Source organism: Eumetopias jubatus, unplaced genomic scaffold, assembly GCF_037043125.1.
Source record: "Eumetopias jubatus isolate StellerSeaLion01/CBP00866 unplaced genomic scaffold, mEumJub1_p1.0 scaffold_12, whole genome shotgun sequence".
Lineage (NCBI taxonomy): Eukaryota > Metazoa > Chordata > Mammalia > Carnivora > Otariidae > Eumetopias > Eumetopias jubatus.
Genome location: NW_028274818.1, coordinates 45148962 through 45171761, shown reverse-complemented (window position 1 = coordinate 45171761; position 22800 = coordinate 45148962). Strand labels below are relative to the sequence as shown.

General features: G+C 47.6%; 1 protein-coding gene across 1 annotated transcript in view; it reads right to left on the bottom strand.

Annotated features, from left to right (window-relative positions):
* Positions 1 to 14149: 14149 nt before the first annotated feature.
* Positions 14150 to 22800, bottom strand: part of CUNH1orf21 (chromosome unknown C1orf21 homolog) — a 221529-nt gene continuing 212878 nt past the window's right edge. Inside the window, exon 6 of the mRNA XM_028121568.2 lies at positions 14150 to 14960. Within this exon, the coding sequence (XP_027977369.1) occupies positions 14922 to 14960 (39 nt within the window). The 3' untranslated portion in view covers positions 14150 to 14921. The remainder of the gene's footprint in view (positions 14961 to 22800) is intronic.

Sequence of the window (22800 nt, the reverse complement as noted above, 5' to 3'; positions counted from 1 at the left end):
CGCGCATGTGAGCAGCATTATGGCTGAGTGGTTGCTGGCCAGACCTCTGGGTCAAGGGCCCTTACTGCTGTGTGACCTTGAGCAAGTTACTCAGTCTCTCTGAGGCTCAGCTTCCCCAACTGTAAAATGAAGACTCGGCAGTTATTTTATAGGGGTTGTTGGGAGGATTTCCTGAGAAACATTTAGTCACTGCTCCAAAGTGGCAGTGACAATTACGAAGATGGAACACCTGGGGTCCAAGGGACAGCTTTCAATGCCACACTTGGCTGGAATGATGTAGACTCTGCCGGTGTTTGGCAGGCTCGGTTTCTACCAGGAAGCTCATCTCGCCTGGGACTTGAGGGTGGGAACTCTGCACTGACCACAGCCAAGTTTTAATGCATGAAGAGGATTCCCTTAGCGCTGGGGGCTTCCTACTTATCCAGATGACCCTATCTATGTACTTATATTTCAGAAGATCCTCAAGCTTTTTCCTTCCAATTGTGTGTGTTTTGGTGGTGGGGGGGGAGGAGGCAGAAGAAGGGAGACATTTGAGGCCAAAGCCGCCTCTGTGACCACAGGGCAGGAGCCAGAGGGGGGCCTGGGGCACCAGAATCCCACTGCATCAGCAGAAGCACAAATACCAGACGACTGTCTCAAGGATAAAAGAGGGTTTAGGGTGACTTGATTTAGATCTTCCCTTTCTCCTGTTTTGGGCACAGGCCTGGGTGTAGGGGTGGGACTGAAAACAGACAGAGCCTTGTTAGGGACTTGAATTTTCACATGTAGAATGACAGAACTTCGGAAAGGGCTTTCTCCTTCATGTGCCCCTCCCATCATATGTCATCTCACCTGACTGTTTTATTTTTTATTTTTTAATTTTTAAAAAAGATTTTATTTATTTGAGAGAGAGAGAAAGCAAGAGACAGAGCATGAGGGGGAGGGGCCGAGGGAGAAGCAGACTCCCCCCTGAGCAGAGAGCATGACTCAATCCTCGATCCCAGAACCCTGGGATCACGACCTGAGCCGAAGGCAGACGCTTAATCAACTGAACCACCCAGGCGCCCTAACGTGATCTTTAAATGTAAAACTCCATTTGTATTCCAGTGTCATCATGGGAGACTTGTCTCCTGGCGTCCCAGCCTGGGTTTGTATCTGATGCGAAATGTGCAGGGGAGCCTTCAGCTGATACCAGAACTCTGGCAAAACCGGCCGGCATCCGTCTCAGCATCCTCACCACCCAGCTGAGCCCCGGGGCACCAAGGTGAGGGCAGATCGGCCTTTCCAGCCACCTTTCACTGGCTCTGCTCTGCGTTGTGGTATTCAAGGCTCTCAGTCCCCGGGAGGACGGCAAAGCATGAGAACCCAGAGTTGGGTCAGGGACCAAGTGTCGAGCATACCAATGACCAGACCTGTGTGAACAATTGGAGCGAGGGTTTGCAGTTCCAGCCGTGAGCCTGCCTGCTCCATGTGGGGAGGTGCATATGTCTTGGGTCACATCCCAGCTGGCAATTTCCAAATTCACCAGGAATTCCACCACCGCAGCCCCCAACTATAAGACTGATAACAACCCCCCGCCCCCTGCCCCACCAAAGGCGCTGGGTGCGTAAATCCTGCTTTCCTGTTTATTTGGCTCAGGGGTTCTGCAGAGGACGCACAGCCATGGCCCTCGGTCCCCTGAAACTGGGGACCCCTCCTTCACTCACACAGAGGCTTTGCTGGGGCCAGCGATCTGCCTTCCCTGAGGCTCATCAGTTTAGGGGGAAGGGGTTCCTTTCTGAACGCTGTGTTCCAGCCCCAACATGCCTCCCACAAGAAGGGGTATCCTGAAGCCTGAGGGGCAACTGGCTGAGGAACAGGGTAAAGCTGGGACTGGCTTAGGCTGCTACCTGAGGTGGGCCATGAAGGGTAAGCTTCCCGCCCGGGCTGCCAATGGCAGCAGCAGGTTTCCCATCGGGGGGTCTTCCTGAAATTCTCTTTGGAATGATGGAGCAAAATCGTGCCTGGAAACCAGATGGAGCCTGAAGGCCTTTCCCCAGCCCGAGCTTCTAGCCTTGCAGGCGTTGACTCATTCTCTTGTCCCGTATCCACAAAAGGGACGCCCCTCCGCGTGTCACTGGGGAGTCCCTACTCGGTCCCTCACTTGCCCTGCTCATTCTCCCCATGGGCAGTGATGGCAGACTTGTTTCTTTTTCCGAGCGCTCACAGCCCCGTGGAGTGTGTGTGTACAAACCTACCTGCTCCTGTTCTTTAACTCCTGAGACGCCGGGTGTATTTTGCTCAGTTGTGTTTGCTGGTGCCCAAGTCCGTGTCATGCAGTGTAGACACGTGGTTCTGAAATCCTCCCTGTGCCTCACCGTTGCCTGGGGAGATATTTAGAAACACCCAGCCCCACTCCCAGAGACCATGAGTCTCCCCAGGGGATCCCAATGTGCTGTCATTGTTGAGAGGCCCCCCAAAACTTGTCTCAGAATGAGCCAATCAGGCAGCTTTACCCCAGTGGCACTTTCTCTTTTATTTACATTTTTTTTTGAAGGGGGCTGGATTCTCAAGGCTTGTGGACATCATGAAACCTAGGGCATCTGAAGGTGCCCACCAGAGAGTGTGTGTAGGCTAGGCCAGAGGGTTTGGAAGGGAACTGGCATCATTTCTGGGGCAAGGAGAAATTAAGTTAGGCATATGCACCCCAGACACCGGCCTTCATAGCCTGGGGTCGGAGCCCAGCAAAAGGAAGCAGATCGCCCAGGGCATCTGGACCCGTGGCATGCCCCAGGTACCCTTACGGGTGGGGGCACAGTGACTCTGGGTTCTTCATCCCCTGTCATCACACATTTGCTCTGTGCATGGCCTGGCCGTGTGCTTGCTGTGCCCTTGTGTTGGGGGAGTGGACTTTTGGAAATCCAGCGGGCTCCTCCTCTGCGTGTTTTTTAGTCAGTTTTTTTTTTTTTAAGATTTTATTTATTGGGGTGCCTGGGTGGCTCAGTCAGTTAAGCATGCTCTCTCTCTCAAATAAATAAATAAAATCTTATTTATTAAGGCAAACGCTTAACTGGCTGAGCCACCCAGGCGCCCCTTACTCACTCCTTTTGAGGCTTATCCGTGTTGACACAAGATTAACTGCATTACTATTTATTTATGCATTCTTTTTTTGATGGTCATTTAAAACTGTGTCTAATTCTTTCCTGTTGGAAATAATGGTACAACTTGATGTAGAATGTCTATTCTGGTACCTGTGTCCTTGCGCGCAGGTGTTCCACTCTCTCCACGGCCATTGCCGCTTTCAGGCCCGCTGCCTGCCTGCGCTGGGCTCTGCTACGCGTCACCGTCCTCAGAACTGGTGATCTGGCTCTCTGTTGGTCAGTGTTTGCCCTGGGCCTGGTTGCCTGGCCTTTGGCGACCTAGTCTGGCACCAGAACTCTCCGTGGCTCAAGTCTCAGGCTTCTACCCCACCCGCCACCACTATCTGGCCCCTCCTATAAGGGAGTGTTCTTTCTGGCAGGAAAGATTGGTGATGTCTTGGAGCCATAAGGTGAGGTCTCATGCAAGTGGTCAGTTTTAACTGGGCCGCAAAGGAAGTTCAGTTTATGGTGATGAGGAGAGACCGAGACTTTTCCTGATAAGGGGACAGCGGGGAGCAGAGTAGGAGAATAAACATGGCAGAGCAGTATGGGGGTGAGGACTGGGCGAAGAGCAGGCTGCCCGATGGCAGCTGGTTCTGGCGGGAGCCAGCAGCTTCTTTTGTAACACGAGGTGATGGAGGAAGTTAAAGCCTCCTGTCCACCTCCCGACGACTTTGCTTGGGTGTTCTGGCAGGACGTGGTGCATGGGCATTGTCAGTGGCAGGGCGATGGTAGCCCGGGGAACCCTGGGAAGAAGCACCCGTCTCCCACAGCCATCCCAGGGGCCTGGCTGAGCTCTGGGCTTGCTCACTCCTCAGACTTGTGGTCTACAAACTCATTTTCCTCCAACCCATTCAGAGTTGAGGCTCCAGGAAGCGGGGCATTGTTCTCCGTCCAGGGCTTACAGGCTGCCTCTCAGCCCTCCTGCCTCCAAGCGAGGGAACTTGGAAAGCCACGTGCAGGCTTCAGCTGAGTAATGACCAGGGACTTAGAAACTGATGTCACAGCCACGGGGTTGGGGAGTGGACACCAAGGGGCAGTCCAGCATCCTCTCAGCTTGACTCGTCTTTGGCCTGAGGTTAAAGAAAGCTCCCAAAGCCCCAGTCTGGGGTACAGGAGACCAGCATGCGTGGGCTTGGGAGAGGGAGCTCATCAAGCTTGGAGGGCCTTGTGATTTCAAGCGAACTCCTACTGGGAGAAACAGGCTTATTGTTTTTGAAAGCATTTACTCTGGGCAGAAGCTTGGGCTTTTGCCTTGTTTGACAGCCCATAAAACTCAAGTGCAAACTTCCAGCTCTACTGTTTGCAGGAAAAAACCTAGGGCACAGGTATCGACTCCTTCCCCTTGGCTGGCCGTCCCCCTCCCGTGTCCACCCCGGGCCCCTGACTCTCACCTCCACACCGTTAGGAAATTGCGAGGGAAATGTTCCCAAGGGCAAGGGTGGAGGACAGGAAGCTGGCTGGGGTGGCTGAGGGACCAACATTTGTCAGATGTGAACAGGCTGATGCGGCAGGGAAGATGGAGCCAAGGGATAGTGCTTTGACTTCATGCTTTGAGGCTCTGTGGGTGTGTGCGTGCGTGTGCGTATTTCTGGTAGATCCTGGAAGGTCAGTGCAGTGAGAGAATTAATTATTTTGAGCCTCCCATAGGTGCCAGGTACTCACTGTGTTGGAGTTGGGCAGGAGATCTGCCTTATTTTTTCATGCTGCTTCTCCTGCATTTGACTTTGAAGAGAGGCATTCCTTAAGTCCTCGTCTCCCTGCCCCCACCCCGTTTGGGAGACCCAAGTGCCTGGCGTACACGGTGTCATGAATAAACATCACTGAGTGAGTGACTGCCTTCGTGAAGTGGGTGGCTGTTTACTGAGCATTTACTATGGGGTCTCCTCATATCCAACCTATGAAAAAATGTATTTATTGTTTTTTACAGATAGGGTAGGTAGACACTAGGCTCAGGAAGGTTAAGTGACTTGTCCCACGTCTTGCAGCTAGGACTGTGTGTGTGTGTGTGTGTGTGTGTGTATTGGGGAGGGTGGGTGGAGATGTACAAGAGATGTAAAAGGCTCATGGCATCATTTTAATTATTGCTCATTCTTGCAACTTCATCACATCTGTGAATTTGTGCATTTGTAGAGCTGATGGGATTGAGTGGGCTGCCCCTGGAAACTGGGGGCAATGAAAACAAAGTTGGGGGTTTTCCAAGAGGGTGCCTGATGCAGTACATTATCCCTAAAAATAGAACCTAAAAGAATGGATAGGAGAAGCCCTCTGTACCGAAAATAGGGCAGGAGAGAGAGGAGTGGAGGGAACAGAGGGGCAAGATCTTCTGCGATATTTAAACGGCCCCCTCTCTGAGACCCAGGAAAGAAGAAAGGTACACAAAGCAACAAAGCCAGGTCAACTGTTAAAAATTATTTAATAGAAAGTCCAATGTCAAAATGTAACAATAAACAAAAATACACATGTATAAATATGTATATATAATTAGACCTGTACACTTTCTCAGACCCTTTTCAAAATGGAACAGAATCATCATTACATCTTGGTGGTCAAATCAACAATAATATTCAAGCGACGTGGACCCACTGGTGCCGTGGGGAATATACTGCAGAAGCAGTTGGAGGGTTCAAAGAATTCCAATCATGTGAGAGCTGGGAGGACTGCCAAATGTCCTCTTCTGGAAACCCAGAGAGGGAAGATGAGCAATCCCACGGCTCTGGACATTGCACCTGATCTTTTCTTAGCACCTGTAGCCACCACTGTCCAGGGACAGCTTTCCTGTTGGGCAGGTTTTTCATTATTGAAATTTAGGTTGTTTAAAGTTTGCCCTGTCTCCCAGATGAGAAACTCCTGGGATTTTTATCTTAAGACCTTCTTATTCTGTAGGCCAAGTGCCAGCACAGTGGTTTGGGGATGGATGCCATGAAGGTGTACCGATTTGCTCTTAAAACAGTAGTGTCCAAAGTGGGTGTGCACATACCAGGGGGTACTCAAGGTCCCCCTGAGGTGTTCAGAGAGAAGATGCCAGAACCTCTGTTTATAATATTTTGTATCTTATTCTTTTAAAATGGCTACACTGTGTACTTTTTATAATATGTGTCTAATATAGTAGTCCAGGAGTATGTGAATATAGGCTTTCAATAAATTAATAAACATCCAGAGGGGGTGCATCTCACAGAGTTTTCGCCGAGAGGCGTGTACGGTAGAAATAAACGGGCACGCACTGCTTTATAGAACTCACGTGCATGCAGAGCGCTGGGGAGGCTGCCCTGCTGGGCTCCCATGCCCACCTTAAGGAAGCTTTGCAGGTGCTCAGAAGATCATTGCCCCAGGATACCCCTCAGAACCAACTGAGAGCGGATGCCTCCTAATCCTGCCACGGTATTTCACTTGAATGTAAGGCCTTATTCATACGTAAAACACAACACAGAGCAAATACACAGCCACGGACAACTGGCAAGGAGGCATTTTGATTCTTTCCTGGTGACAGTGAGGAAACCAGACTGGAGCAGACAATGGGGAGAGGGTGCCCTAAGGCAAACCTGGCCGTATTTCATGACCATCCCCCTGCTGCCACTAAGGGGACCCCGCAGGACCCTAATTTTAAGGTAGGTGTGTGTGAGGCCAAATGCTCTGTCAATTTCCAGGATCACGACTGCCACAGGCCAAATTCTAATCGAAAGGACTAAGCCTGTGGGATATTCAAGTGGGAGCCACAAGACACAGAATTAGAAATTCCTCACCAAGGAGCCAGAGGAGTATCTGGGAAAAGAGTATGTGTGAGCCAAATCCTTTCCAAGGGTTCAGAAGGCTGGTGTTGCTTTTGAATATGCCAAGCTGCACCCAGAAGGGCGGGTGTTGGGGGTCTTGCAAAAGAGGTCAGCCCCAAGGAATATTCAGGGCCCTTGGGGATCCCTGGAGACCGAACTACTCGGCTAAGAAAAGTGCCTTCAGCACCTAATTCCTCCAACCTCTCAGGGAAACCATGTCACTTGTTTGAGCCTTTACTTAAGTTTCTAGAAACCAGGCTGCCGCACAGCTAGTATTTTGATTCATCGAATTCTTTCCCTTCTCTTTATAAAATTTCTGATTATTTGTGGGGTGGGGGGAGGGAAGAACCCAACGCTCTGAACTCTGAATAGGTTCTCTGGAAAACCTAAAAGGCACTGTGAGGTGTCTCCATAGAGAGCCTGCTTCTCCCCAAACCTCCCTGCCTCACGACCGGAGGGCACAGGGCTGAGCTTGGTGGCCCCCCTTGTCCCCACGAGGTCCATGGTGGCTGTCTAGACTGGCAGGTTATTTGCCATGTGCATACAATCCATTTGTGCTTTTTGTTTTGTTTTGTTTTTATTTTTTACCATCCCCTTTCTTTGGCAGGATTCAGGTGTGCACTCCAGACCTAGCAGAGGCTTGGCCGCAGGGCATGACCGAACCCGGGGAAGGGCTGTCCCAGGGCAGCTGCCTCTGGGTAGGATGAAGGAAGGCGTCACACTAAGCCAGTGAGCCCTCGGCTCTTTCCCGGGAATTCATCTTAGGGCACCCCCTCATCGCGGGGTCTAGGCCAGCCTCGTACCAAGAGGTATTTTAGCCTCGGTGGCTCTACGGACAGGTCAGGATGCCCAGGCGCTGTCCCCTGTATGTCTCTAAGCCAGAGCTAGCCCAGGTTAAAGCCCCTGAATTCAAACGGCGTTTGGAGGGAGGATAAGGTGCTGGGATGGGTGGCAGAGGACACATGGGGACAAATCATCTCAGCAAGCAAGTGTGCGCTCCCACAGCAAGACGGCAAACCCGGGCTCTGATGCTGACCACACTTATCTCTCTGGCTGACCTCGGCAGTGACCTCAGCTTCGGAGGACAGAGCATGGTCTACAGCTCTTCCCTATCCCCCTCCGCCCCCCCGCCTCGGCCACACGCGGCCCTCTGGGACCAGCCAGCTGACTGCCTGCCCTCACCCCCTCTCCTCTCCTCTCATTTCCCAGCTTCAGCTGCTTTGCTGCACGCCACGACAGCCTACACTCCCTTCTTTGGGCTGAGTCCCATGCTGGGTCCTTTGTAACGCCCTCCCTCAGTCCTCTGACACACTTGAGCTTGGATGTCACCTCTTTCTGGAAGCCCCCAGATTCTCCAAGCTGGGCAGCTGCCACTTTGAGATGCTCCCACAGCACCCGGGACTGACGCTTACGGTGTCCACACTGTCTCCCTGACCGATGGTAGGCTCCTCGAGGGCAGGAGCTGTGTTCGGCTTAACCGGGTGTTACGGGCGATTATACCAGGTGCTCTGTACATAGTCTGCTGGATGAATGAGTCTGCAACCCTGGAGAAGGCAATGCTAAAGATGCTCCATCTAGGACAACCCAGATGCAGGGGCCCCAAATCCACACACTGGTGTCGGAACGTCGCAGCACAACGGCTGGGCTGCCAGTCAGGGCCACGCTGGACGAGCTGGCGAGTGCGTGAGAAACGCTGTGGTTGAATATGGCTGCGCGTGGCCCGTATCCTCAGGGATGCGCCCTTTATGCACCAGGGGTTGGGACAGGATGCCGGCCCCAGTATCCAGGCTAGAGGCCCAGCTGAGGCAAACGTGCCAGTGGCAGAGCATCCTGGTCCAGAGAGGGCACAAGGCCAGGTTGGCCAACAGACCTCCGTTCTCCTCACTGAGTCTAACTCAAAGTTTTGCAAGAGGGATCACTAGCTTTTCCTGTTCTGGCATTATTAGAGTTATGCTAATATTTTGCTAGATATTATCTCAGAGATTAAAAAGAGCAAAGTACAGTTCTTCCTTGGAGTATTTCCATGATAAAGTAGTTATATATTTTCTTTCTCTAAGTACCTGTGTGTGTGTGTGTCTGTGTGTGTGTTAAGAAAAGAGATCCGAATTTAGAGTCCTAATAAGGCAGCTGCCTGGTTCTGTTCCAGGAAAATAGATATGCCTTTTAAAAAATAAATTTGCATCTTGTTTTGAATGGAAAAGCTGGCTTGAAATCTATTGCGAAGCCTCCCTTCCCTCGCTCACTTGACGGTCAAGAAAGAACAGTCCCTGAAGGTCTGGACTAAAATGCCAAAAAAAAGGGGGCTGTTTGAGCCCCTCTGGGTCTAGGCCAAATGGCCCCTAAGGTTCTAGAACTATTTGCAACCCTGGAGACCCTATGGCAGTTCTGGCTGAGTTTACGATGTTCTTTTTACTGCTTTTAAGTCTTACTCAATCGTGTTCAAAGCCCTGGGCTAAAAATAACTCTTGGAAAGGGAAAACGGGAGAATTCTGGGTAGAGGGGGAAGACAGTATTAGAATGAGGCCTTTGGTTTAGAACGAATCTTGCTGAATTAAAGCCACTTCTCTGGCTTACAAGAGACAAGAGCCATTTCCCACATCATCTTGAGGGAATCTGACAACTGCCAGGTTTGAAAGAGGCAAGATCTTGGGGATAGTTTTCATAGAAAACTGAACATACTAGCACCCCCTCTACACAAGGAAATGTTTTTGATTCTTTCAAGCCCAGTGAGGGCAGGGGTGGGCCCCCTCTAGGCACCACCTTTAACAGTTGCCATGGAGATGTGAGTCATCTTTTTTAGAGGACGAGCCTTCAGAAGCAAAGCAAGGAACTCTGGGAAGTTCTTGGGCTCTTCTGACCTTGGACACGTTATTTAAATGACTGTCCAAGTCACGACACGACTCTCCAAAACATTTAAAGTCTCAAAAGAGATTCACATTTAGTTGCAGTGCTTCAACTGGCCTGGAAAATACAGACCTGGTTCAAACGTCAAAAAGAGACATCCAGCCCTGGCCCACAAGAAAGGATTTCAAGTCAATGGTCCAGGCCTTGCGTCTACCTTGGACGATCGGGTTCTCCCACACTTCTCTGCAAGGTTAAGGCTTTTCACCCTAAAACGATGCACTCTGGGATGAAATAAGCCTTGGGAGCCCAGAAACAATCACAGCATTCAAAGGCCTGTTCTGGCTGCCTCTGGAATTTCACCGTACAAGTAACAGGTTCCTTTTCCAGATGCCGAAAGGGTTCCAGGAAGTGAGACATGTGCCTAAATCCCCAAAGCCTTTTCCTTCTGGGCACTAAATTTCTGTTAGCCAGCGGCCTCTTGCGGTATGTGTGTAGCTCGCCAGATTTGGGAAGGCCAAGGAAAACATTCCCCATGGCAAACCCAGATGGTGATGAGCCAAAGAGTGATTCTGGAAGAGAGAAGTCCCAAAGGGTTCTTTTCACAGTGTTGCAAAGGGTAGAGAAAGAATAACAAAATTCAGAAAATACTTGAATGACATCTTTCCTCCTTTCCCCATGGGCACTGATAGGGGATAGACACATTCTGTACTTAGGATACGCTACTTGGAACATGAGGGTCACAAATGCACTTCACGGGATTACCGGGAGGATGACACAAGACAATTACAAAATGCCGAGAACAGGATATGGCACGGAGTGAGTATAAATGATAAGTATCAGTTCCGTTTCCTCTTTCCCCAAGATTAGGTTAGATCCCAGATAAGGTACAAGAGTCTTCCTGAAAGACGTGGGAGAGCTAGTGAGTCTGAAGGTTGGTCACATAAGTAAATACATTCACCCAGCATCCTCGGTTTCTGCTGTAGTTTTTGACCCTTTTCCGGAGACACGCGAAAAGGTGACTGAAGGACATTTTTCCCCCTTGGAAAAACATGTCCATTCACTGGCAAAGGCAATTCATAGAAGTCATTCACAAAATTCCAAAGGTTTATTGCAAGGGCATTTGCAGTGGGAAAGCCGATTGCCTCACCGAACTGAACGCAGGTGCGTGGGGGCCCAGGGGTCTGCATGCGACATGTAGAAGCCAACGTCCCTGCCTCCAGCCACCTTTTCACCATGCCCCCAAATACCCATTCCCTCTCCCCGACCAGGTCTTCTTTATCTACTGGGGTTTTGCGCCACTTCACAAAAAACTTACTTTCTGAGAGGTACCAAGAGATAAAGCTCTGAAAATGCCTCCCAGGGGCAAAAGCACAGAAGGCAGATTTTCTGTCAAATGATCCAGTGCAATCTAATACTTCTTTTTTTTTTTTTTTAAATTTGGGAGTTGGGAGGAGGGAGGCTGCCTTAGATACCAAATCGTTTTGCTTTTCACAAAGAACGTATCAGAGTCCTCGAGTCCAAGATTCGGAGTCAATATTTTCCTGGCTTGAGACATGGATCATTTTTCTTCCTATGAAACCAACATATTTAACGGGGTTTCTTTCCTAAGACCAGTAGGGATGGAGCGCTCCTTTCAGATTCTTGCCTAATGTCTAAGCAGAATTTGTAACCAACACGCTGGCCTGTATCACAGGCTCCTGAGGTAAAATTCGTGAGAGGTAAAATCTCTGTTTTTAGCAGGCTTCTGGGACAGTCTGGCCCTTAGAGAAAAAAAGTCTCGATGAGGTTGGGAGGAGGGCAGTTAGAACTCGAAGCAGGATGGCATCCAGTGGGATGGAAACACGGGTGCCATCAGCCCTGGGCTGCACCGGCGGGCTGTCCAGTTGCAGGCGTTGGGGGGGGTCATCCTGGGCTGACTCTGGGGGTGCCCCCGACATGGAGGGGCTTCCCTGCCTGGCACAAAGGACCTGAGGCTACCCCTTCCTCTGCCAGCCTAGTCCATCTCTCACTCGAGGCGGAGTAGCCCAGTCTCAGAGCAGGGGCCGTGCAGAGGGGGAGAGACCAGTCCCCCCCGCAGGCCCATGGGTGGCCCCTGCCGCCGTCACGGGCTGACCTAGTGTCCTCGTCTCTGGACTTCATTCATTCTTAGTCCCTAAATCGGCCAGAACACCCCTCCGTGCTCCAGCCTGGGGGCTAGGAGGCATGGCTGAGGTTCTGTGCCAGTAACAAACACGTATTCGGTTATGGACAGCAAGTACTCCATGATCCTGAATCTCCGCCAACCAAAAGAAAGCAGCGCATATACTGCTGAACTCTGACAACTCCACAACTCGGAGCACATAAAGCGAGTGTGATCCAGCTGTAAATCTTCTAGATGGTCGGCCCCACCCACTGGCGGCCAGGCCGCTGGATTGTGAACTGCACCCAAGCCCGCCGCCGTGCTATCAACTCTCTCTGCTGAAGGTGTCTCACAGTCCATTTTTCGTCCTTCCTTTTTCTACCTCCTTCCCCCAGGCCACTCCCCGCTCCCCTCCCTCCCTCCTTCCATCTCCCCGAGTCGTCAGCGGCAGAAGCACTAGTTTCTGGATGATTCTTTTCATGGTATCTGAGACAATCTGCTTCATGTTCAGATACATGGGGAGAAAAAAAGGGCAAAATATTTTTGCATTAGACCTTTTGCAGAAGCCATAAAAAAATAAAGTACAAACACAAATCACTTGACAATTTTATGATTAAAGCCAACGATGGAAAAAACAGACAGTTTAGAGTGTTGCTAACATAATCAAGTACCTCATGCCAACCCACTCAACCACCCCATTTCTCAGATCTATTTCCAGATATACCAAATTTGTCTGCAGATGAAATCACATCTGCACATCAAAGAGTTAAACTTGGGAGACAAGAACTCCAGGTGAAAAGCCCCTGGGTTCACAGGAACCAGTTTCTAGTTTTATGAAACACTCAAAAGTCAACTTCCCAAGAAGCACTTGGTTCTGGGCACATGTATATCATGTCAAAATGCTAAACAGGACTAGAAAAAATGATATGAGCATGTATCATCTTTGGGTAGAAGGTGGGCGGTTTTTCTGGGAAGACACTCTCTGAGACACCAGGTAGAGCAGCCCCGTGGAAGATGCTTAGTGCCTGCGACCCTCTTGCTCGAGAAGAATCAGAAAATCACATAACAGTGAACAAAGTCCCACGTGGACAAGTTTCAGGTGGGGCTCAGCAGTTCATTTACAGCTGAGGAAAACTATTTTAGTAACTTGGCCAAAAACCATACAAAGGGAGGGAACGTAAACCCCTAGGCGACTTGACTCTCTCTGCATTTTTCTGCTTGAAGCAGGATAAAAAGCCTTAAATTTTGGCCGCATCTCTATTTATGTAACAACCACAGCTGCTCCCCAAAGTAGCTGCGGCTGCCTGAAAGAATTAAGGGCTTTTGTTGCTACCATGTGAGTCCGTTTTCTGTAGCACTAACAGAGTTTCCTGCCCCTCACTTCTGTGCCCTGGGGTCTAACGGCAGATAAGGAATCTCCCCATTAGCCCATCCCTGGCGCCATCCGTTACACGGATGGATTTTAAAGTCAAGGTTCATCTTCTCAGTAAGAGCACATTTAGCTTCTTATTCTGGTCTGTGGCAGGTGATCTCTTGGCTACCCAGGACAAACAACGACTCCCCACCTTTGGACAGTGGCAGTGTGGCTGATCCCGAGCCCCTCACATTCAAACCCCCCGAGAGAGAAACCTACAGTGCTCCTTCTGTGTTTCCGTGGCCCAAAGCCCCACCTGGCCTGTTGGCATAGCATTTAGCAGGGTGCCCCGCCCTGAAAGTAACAAAGAGAACCCTCGTTCAAGCTATCAAACGCGTTAAAAAAATACAAAAGTTATTTTCTCCTTTTGATTGCTATTTACTTGTGACAACATTTGTTAAAAATATTACTTCTGTCTTTGAGAAGAGATCATTCTCTTCATATAATATGGAAAAATAAACTCTACCAAACCCACAGTTCACATTCCCCCAACACTGCCCCAGGGCTTTGGCTTCCGCATCTCCAAATAGCATCACCAGGGTCAATGTACTAGGTTTCCAGTAGGCGAACGCTTGGCACCGTCCTAGCCAGTGCCACGAGTGAGAGAAGAAGTGGCAAGACTCACGGAACATTCGGAAGGGAGCGAGTGAGGACGTAGGATGGCTTATCTGCTGACAAAAGGAAAGGACACAGGGTGGTTTCGGGGCTTCCTAAAATGTCGAGGGGGATGTCCCCTCATCTCCCCTGACCACTGGCAGCCCTGCCAATGGTGGCGGATGATCGATGGGAGGGTAGGGAGCCAGGAAGCTCAATTATCGGTGTCCCTGCAAAGGAGGGCTCATCTTCCGCACCCAAGATCACGGTAAGACACTGAACTGGATGAATGGGAGAAGACAAGGATGCATAAAAACAGTAAAATGTTTATTTTCTTAGAAAAAAAAGGGGGGGAAGAGGGATTCAAAATGATTGTGATCACACTTCCATCTGCATCTGAGCAAAGCCAATGTTGCAAGCTTAATCCTTGATGAAGATACCTAGTCAATGAAACCACCTGCTGCCCACTCCTACGTCACTCCGTCACTCCGGAAGTCACGTCCCCACGTGCTTTTAATGGATAATGGCTTCTTTACTTCTTCTTAGCAGGGAAACAAGGCTTGCCATAGCAACCATCCCATCTCCAAAGCACAACACTGCCAGTAAGAAGCAAGGCTCTGGACCGTTCGGGAGAGACAGAGAGGGAGGAGAGAGGGAAGGAGACGCTTGTCTTAGAAGCAGAACAGTTCTACAACAGAAGTTTGATATCTGAGTTCACCACTACCTCATCTTATATAGAAAATAGTTTGGAGAGCATCTGTAAAACCAACAGTATCTTTAAGGTGAAACTGCAGAGTTTTGCTGCATACCTGGACACAAGAGAAGTGAGAAGTTGCAACAAGTTTTAACTAGCAGCAACAAAGAAAGTTCGATAACAGTTTTTGTGTGTGTGTTTGTTTTTAGCAATATTCCTTTGCAAGTTCATTAAGAAACACTGTAATTTAATGGGGCATAGGATATGGAACGATCTTCTTTTTGCTAGAGTGCTGTTCGCTGAAGAGAACCGACCTTGGCAAAGATTTCAACCGGGGTGTAACCTATTTACACAGCAGTAGCTCCTGGTTTCAGTGGTAGAATGGATGCTATGTGATATCCTCCTCTTCGGAACAGTAATCTCGACCCTTGAGGGGAAAAGAGAAGGGCAGCAGGTGAGTGAGGAATTCAAAGCAGAACCCGAGACAGTGAATCCCCAGCAATTTTCTCTCAATGTCTATATCCTTGGGAGAGAACTCAGGCTTTATCAGCGACTACGGGGGGGGGGGGGGGGGGGCGCACAAGGGAGAGAAGTCACAAATTCGCGTTGGCTGATTTATCAACAGTATATGCCTCAGGGCACGGAAGTGTTATTACCAAGCCCAAAATAAGCCCTTACTTTATATTGGTAAGAACTTATATTAGGCACATACGAGACTCAGTCTTTCACCAAGAAATTACCAAACGGATGATCCATTCAGGAGACCAAGTTCTCAAGAGCAAGAGAAACTGAAATAAACAATGAACAAGTCACTTTTGGCTGGTGTCAGGGCTGCTCATAATCTACGGTTGTTATCTCCATGCCTGGAATTTATAATTCTACAGAAGGGGAGGGTATAATCCAGGGATGTCTTAGTTTGAATCCACTCTAACAGGGGGTTAAAAAAAACCCCAAAGATTCACTGACAGCTGTATAACAAATCTGGGACTATGTCTGGTACTATGCTTGGTACGTGTAGGATGCACAAGAAAGGCAAAAATGCTTTTTTGGTTTATTCGCTACCAAAACAGGTCACTTGAAGGCTTAAGGACTATACACAATCGTTACTTTTGAACATTTTTCATCCTCTCTCCAGGAGGTTATACACCCTATGAGGGCGTGGTTAGGACTGGGATTTAAGCGTCACATCTGACCCAGCTGGGTTGTCTTGGTCAAAGCATTCAGCTTCTTGGTCTGTAATCCCTCGAGATAGGACAGGAACAAAAGTACCCTCCCTGCCTGCATCACAGTATCAGAGATAAGGGCTTTGTAAAAGGTCAGGTATTAATACTATTTGTACCCTTCAACCTCTTTTTGTATACACATGCTTAAATTTGGGGGGGGGTATTCGTTTAAGATCAGAATTCTCTACATAACTGGAATTTATTCTTAAAAGTAAACTTAAAGATAGTAACAATTTTGCATGAAACTAGTTCTCAAGTGTCTTACAGGTTTCTTTGTCACAGTATCTGTACACTGAACATATTTCATGTTCTCCTAATAGTTGAGCGTCATCATAATGAAGGGCTGTACCATCTGGCCAGACAGTCATCCTGGCTCTGTGACTTACTAACTCTGGAATCTTTGTCAAGTTACCTCTCTGTACCTCCGTTTCCCCATCGGTAGAGTGAAGAAAACAATAATACCTACTTCACATGGTTGATGAAGATTAAGCAATAGTCGTAAGGCGATGGGATAGGGCCTGGCCCAGCATTCTGTACATGTTGTATGTGTGTATGCAGATGTGTTTGGTAAAAAAAATGCTGCCACGTGGTGAAGTCTCTGGGGCCTGCGAAGCACAAGAGGTTGCCAGCTCCCATGCTAAATGGCCCCAGCTTGCTTGTTCTCTTTGAACGGGACTCACTAACGAGCATGCTTTGGTTTCCCACCCCTGCTACTTGCAGAGTTTCTGAGCCCCATGTCACCTCCAGGCTTACTTTACCTGTGGCGTGAAACATCTCCTGGGCAAAGAAACTGGGTAAGCAATCTCCCCAAGAAGAGAAGCATGCACCCAGGGGAGCCATGTGTTGGAGAGCCGGAAAGGAGAACCTCGTGGACCCTGATGGTTGGGAGTTCAACTCTTCAATGGGAGAAACAGGACACATCCAAACACACCAGCACAGTGCTAGAAACAGATCGCATGATGCTGTCCCACAGATCCTCAACTCGTGAGGCTTAGGGAGGAAATCTGCAAATGGGCACCGGGTGTTTAGCTAGAGGGGAAAAGCAGGGCTCGTGCAGTTTTTATTAGGAAATTAAAGAGGACATATCCAGCGTATAAATGGACACACTGTTGCGGGACAACAGGCAAAATACTGGGCTTTGGTTTCCTGGGGATAATCGTGGTCTCTGTTTCAGGGTTGTGATCAGGATTCAGTGGGAAAAACAGTGTGTGGCAGGTAGTCCGTCAAGGTCAGCTGCTGTTGCTATCACCGTGATCACTGTTGTTATATGCCCTGTGTCTGGCCAGCCCCCGGGCAGGGGCTGGGGTCTCTTTCCTTGTGGCTGTCGGTGAGAGGACTGTGGTCATAAACTGTGATCAGATAGATGGTGGGGAGACCTTCCTCCTGCCCCACCAGCCTTGTGGCCCAGACAGGCCAGAACCCTGTGCACTTGGATAAAACTTCCATGGCTGACACCTAAGGCCCTTTCCTTCTTCTATCTAAATGAGGCCGCAAATCAAAGGCTCAGCCAGCTAACGTGTTAACGCAGCAAGAGCTTTCCAGAGCCTCCACGTTCACTGCCACCACAAGGGAGCACCCCCTTTGGAGGGACAAATCTATATCAACTGTCTGTGTAAACCCAAGACTGCAATGATCATTTCCTGAGCATTTGCTTCTCGGAAATTATAATCACTCTGAGGAGGAGGAGGAAAATGACATGAATTGCTTTGCAGACACTTATTTCCTTGAGGGCTGACGCCGACCCTGTCAGGGGGAGTGGCGCCCTGCTACCTGGAGGGAAACCTGAGAGGGGCCCAAGACCACAGGGTTCATCCTCACCCTTTTTGTTATGACTGCAGTGAGCTGACAACTAAATTCAAATTGCAATCAGTTCCATGCTTGTTATTATCACGGGCCTGCAGCTCCGAGAACCAAATATTTCATGGATGGAAAACGTGGAAATCAAAGGCTTGGAGGGTAACAGCTCCCAGAGGGCCGGCGCCATTCTAAGGATGGGGAACCTGAGAACCGTCACAGGAACACCCCACCTGCACATGGGCAGGCCTTCTACAACATGACTGCATGTCTCATGTAAATTTATAAAGAACTGTGCTAAAAAGAGAACCTGAAAACCTTCAGCTGTCAGAAGACAGAGGTGGGAGTGAGCTGGGTTTGGGAGGAACATGGCAATCCTCCTAACTGAGGCAGCCCTACCCTGTAAAGGGGCTACAAAAGGGACGTCTGTAAAGAGGCTCCCCGCAGTCAGAATTGGGACCGGTGGACACAATTCCACCCTTGTGCAAAGGACCCACCAAAAGCTACAGGGAACAAGATCCTTACAAGGCCCCCGCAAGCTGGAAGGCCAGAAAGTCCTGGTGATGCTGACAAGGAAGGGTTGTTTGAAGAACCACGGGGGCATCTTGGTGCAGACTCAAAAATCTCGAAGAGCTCTTGTCTATGGAGATTTTCCCCACCACACCCCTACTCTGTATAAGTTTCTGTGTCCTCATCAGCTGTGTGTGCTATCTCCTTGGAAACTCAAAGAAGTTTATGTCAGCTCAGAACATACATTTCCAAGGTTCTAGGGTAAGGATTCTTTGTTTGTTGAAATGTCCAGGCTAAGAATTAGGGATATTAAGGAAGAGGGAAGGAAAGACCATTATCCTCATTTTAAATTCTGCTAAAAAGGAGCAGCTCAAAGAGTGACTTCAAATAAGAGAATTGTTCCCCCAAAGTACCTACAGTGCTTTTCTCCTTAAGTTTAACTAGACAAATAGTCAAGGACTGGCCGTCCAGTCACAGGTGTGATTTTATCTTGGAAGTCTCTAGTACATTTCTGTAGACCTGTGTGCATTCAGCCTAATACATACACCTCAAGTACATAACACTCAGCTGTGAACTGAGTATTTTTCCAGTGGGGTAGATCAGAACCATATGGTTGTTACTGCGAGGATGCATCAAGTCTCCATTTCTCCATCTATAAAATGGGGACAGTAAGACCTAACATGCAGTTAGGAAGGAATGCAGCTGCTGAGGGAATCAGAAGTAATACATGTAAGGTGTTTAGCAAAGCTTGGCACATGGGAGGGAGGTAATTAATAAATTAGGGCTCTAATGATGATATTAAAAAATGAGATCAACAGATGCAGGAGTGAAAAAACTGTCTAGGTGAGAAATTGGGCCCACAGCTGAATGAGTCAGTTACATTCAAGTCCTCAAACAAGCCAAGCACTTGGGTGCACTTTTCTGGATCTCTGCTCAAATGCCACCTCAGGTTCCCTGAACACTTTATACACAACAGCACTTCCCTTACTCTGCTTCATTTTTGTTTATATTACTTATCATTTCCTGACATTAATATATTAATTCCTTTCTTTATTGGCTGTTTTCTCTCTTGAATAGAACCAATAGGTAGGCAGGGACTGTTTTATACAATGCTGAATCTTCAGGACTCAAGACTAGTGTTAGCCACATGTGAGATGCTCAGTGAGTATTTGTTGCATAAGTGAAAGGATGAAAAGTATCTAGAGTTATATAAAAAAAAAAGAAAAATATCTAGAGTTGTGAAGTTTCAGAGTTGAAAGGGGACTTAGAGGTTTCCCCCTCTGACCTTGCATCTAATGTAGGATGGGTCTCCATTTACCCCATTCCAGACTGGGAGCCTTCTCTTTTAGGCTGGAAAATGTCAGATAGTTTTCCATGCTGCCCATGACACTGTTCAACAGCTGGACCCAAACTCTGCCTCTTTCTAATTGCCAAAGAATGGCTTAATCTAGGCCTTTGGAACCAAAGGATCATTCTTCCCAGACCGACAGCACACCTTGGTCCCTCATCTGCAAATAACAGGGCTCCATCTAGGTCTCTCCCTTGCAAGGGTGCCACTTTCCCCATGATCTTATTAAAACTGACCCATCAGAAACATCACCTGCACAGAATAAGATATCCCAGATACACAGCATGAGAGGTAAGAATTCAGTAGCTGACAAAGGGGATCACCAGGAATGACAGATTCCAAGAGAATGGATGTGCTAAATCTTAATAATACAACAGAACTTCTGTCAGGGTTCTGGAGAGGGAAATAGCTCTCAGGGAAAGAGGGAAATAAACTTATACAAAGGAATAGAAAAAGATTGCAAGGGAAAAGATAAAAAGAGGAACACACTTGATCATGTGAAAATGAACTTTTGCAGGGTAAAAAATAATAAAATAAAAAGGCAAATTTCATAATGGGAAAAATACCTGTAGCATATAATGTGTCAATGAGTTATAGAAGGAGCTCATACCTATAAAAATGGACAGTAAGAGGATCTCAGTAAGAGGGAAGGAAGGGTATAAACTGGAAACTCATTCAGAATGAAGTAAGACCAGTGAACACAGAGATAGAAAAATGGTCTGCTTCAGTCATCAAAAAATACAAATCAAATAATTAGATATTATTGAAAAATAGCGACACCCACTTCTTGAGAGTACACGAAGAAATGTAATTCTCCTATCTTGCTGGCAGCTGTGTCAAATGGTATAGCGGCTTTGAAGGGTACCTTGGTAATACCTACTATGAGTCATAAAAATGTTCATACCCTTTATTATAGCAATCACTGAAATCAGTCTCAAAGATAAACCCCCAAATATAGGTTTTAAAAAAATACATGCATTGTTTCCCTGGGGCTGGAAGTGGGCCTGGGGATTGACTGTAAGCTGGCAGGAGGGACCTTCTTGAGGTGATGGAAATGTTCTAACACTGGAAGGTGGTGATGGTTGCATCATTTGGTAAATTCACTAAAAATTACTGCATTGCACATATAAAATGAGTAAATTTTATGCCATGTAAATGATATCTTCAGAAAGTTCTTAGAAATATATGTACAAATATTTTCATTACAGCCTTTTTACTAGGCATGAAAAAAACCTCAATCAAATATCCCAAAGAAAAAAAGTGGTTACTAAGGGATGGTCCAAGCACACTCTGTGACCAAAGAGGCACATAAACAAAATGACCGGACCTGTCACCCCCTGTGTCCAGCGGCTCCTGCTTGGATACCACTGCATTTTCACACATATTGTTCCCTTCTCACAGACCCCCCTCCCCAGCTGTCACCCTATGGCCGCTCAGCCTTCACGGTGGTGTTCCAACATCATATCTTCAAGTGACATTTCCCCCAGCTGCTCAGGGAGAATCTTTTCCCTTCCATCCCACCACCACACTTTATAGTGATTTTAGCCAAAATGTTTGCCTCCCTTACTCTAGGCAGCAGGAAGTGTCTCATTCATCCTTGTGTGGTCACAATGGTTATGAATACTCAGGCATTTGGAGGGAGGTGTTGCTGTGTATGCATGTGTGCGTGCGCGCGCGCGCGCGCGTGTGTGTGTGTAGGGATGGAGGTTGTTACATGATGTCTTCTGGAAGTGTCTTGGACTTTAATAAGTGAAGCAAGTTGTCACCACTTTGTGGATCGCACTAGGAAAAGCAGTCCTCTTCAACAACACCGCTGATAAAGAGTAAGTTTTGAACACCAGAATCAGCAGAGACTGGGGCACAGTCTGGGTCTCAAGAAGAGCCTGGAATTTAGCAGAGGGCAGCAGGAATGCAAGATGGGGGAATAAAAGCTGGTATCAGAATCCTATGTCTACTACTTAGCATTCTTATTTATATAAATAATGCTTATGTAAACCACATAAGGAATCATGTCTGGTTCTCTCTCTCTCTCTTTTTTTTGGACAAGGCAATTGCAATTTTATGTTTTGATTTAAAAATGTGCATCTGGACAGCTAAAATCTAAATTCTAAGTCAATCTAATGCAAGTGTAATAGGAACACCAGCTGTCCCTTTTTTAAAAAAAATTAATTCCAGTATAGTTAACATACAGTGTTATATTAGTTTTAGGTATACAATGTAGTGATTCAGGAATTCTATACATTACTCAGTGCTCATCATGAAAAGTGTACTCTTAATCCCCACCACCTATTTCACCCATCCCCCACCCCCTACCCTCTGGTGACCATCTGTTTGTTCTCTATAGTTAACAGTCTATTTTTGGGTTTCTCTCTTTTTTTTTTTTCTTTGTTCATTTGTTTTGTTTCTAAATTCCACATACCAGTGGAGTCATATGGTATTTGTCTTTCTCTGACTGACTTATTTCGCTTACCATTAGACTTTCTAGATCCATCCATGTTGTTGCAAATGGCAAGATTCCATTCTTTTTTATGGCTGAGTCATATTCCATTGTGTATATATACACACCACATCTTCTTTGTCCACTCATCTGTCCATGGACATTTGGGTTGCTTTTTACAATAGCCAATATCTTGGCTATTGTAAATAATGCTACACTAAACATAAGGGTATATATAGCTTTTCAGATTAGTGTTTTCGTATTCTTTGGGTGGATACCCAGTAGTGTGATTACTAGATCATATGGTAGTTCTACTTTTAATTTTTTGAGGAACCTCCATACCGTTTCCACAGTGTCTGCACCAGTTTGCATTCCCAGTCTGGTTCTCTTTTTATAATATTCATCCCGGAGTCTTAAACTCAGTCTTGGTTGTTGTCACAAAGTTCTGATTAAAAACCTCACAGGTACTGCAAAGGGGCCAGACAACTAAATATTTTAGGGAAGACTCTCATGTTTGTAGAAAGCAAACATTAAGTTTTGTAACGGAGGCTCATTATGGAAGTTTGTTTTAATGAGGCTTATTTCTGTCTCAAACTGTGAGCTACATTTGTCATAAAGCAGGCTCTTGTTTGCTGACTGACTGACTGACTGACCAAAGGAAGCATTCATTCTTCTCTCCTTTACCTCTCTGGATGACACCAGGAACCACCGTTAGTTTCTGCCCTGTGCATTATTTTGATTCTCCTACTTCCTGTCTGCTTCCTTGATATGATTCCTCTTCCTCCTCTCTCTTCCTAATCGGGGGCATCCTGAGTTTCAGTTTCTTGACATAGTTTTGCCTCCTGGATAGACTGCTATCCTGCACTGTGGCTTTCAGGGTGCCCAAGAACACCCCAATTAAGGAAACACAACTGCTGCGACTGTATCTTGGCGCAGAGATTTAATGGGCCACATC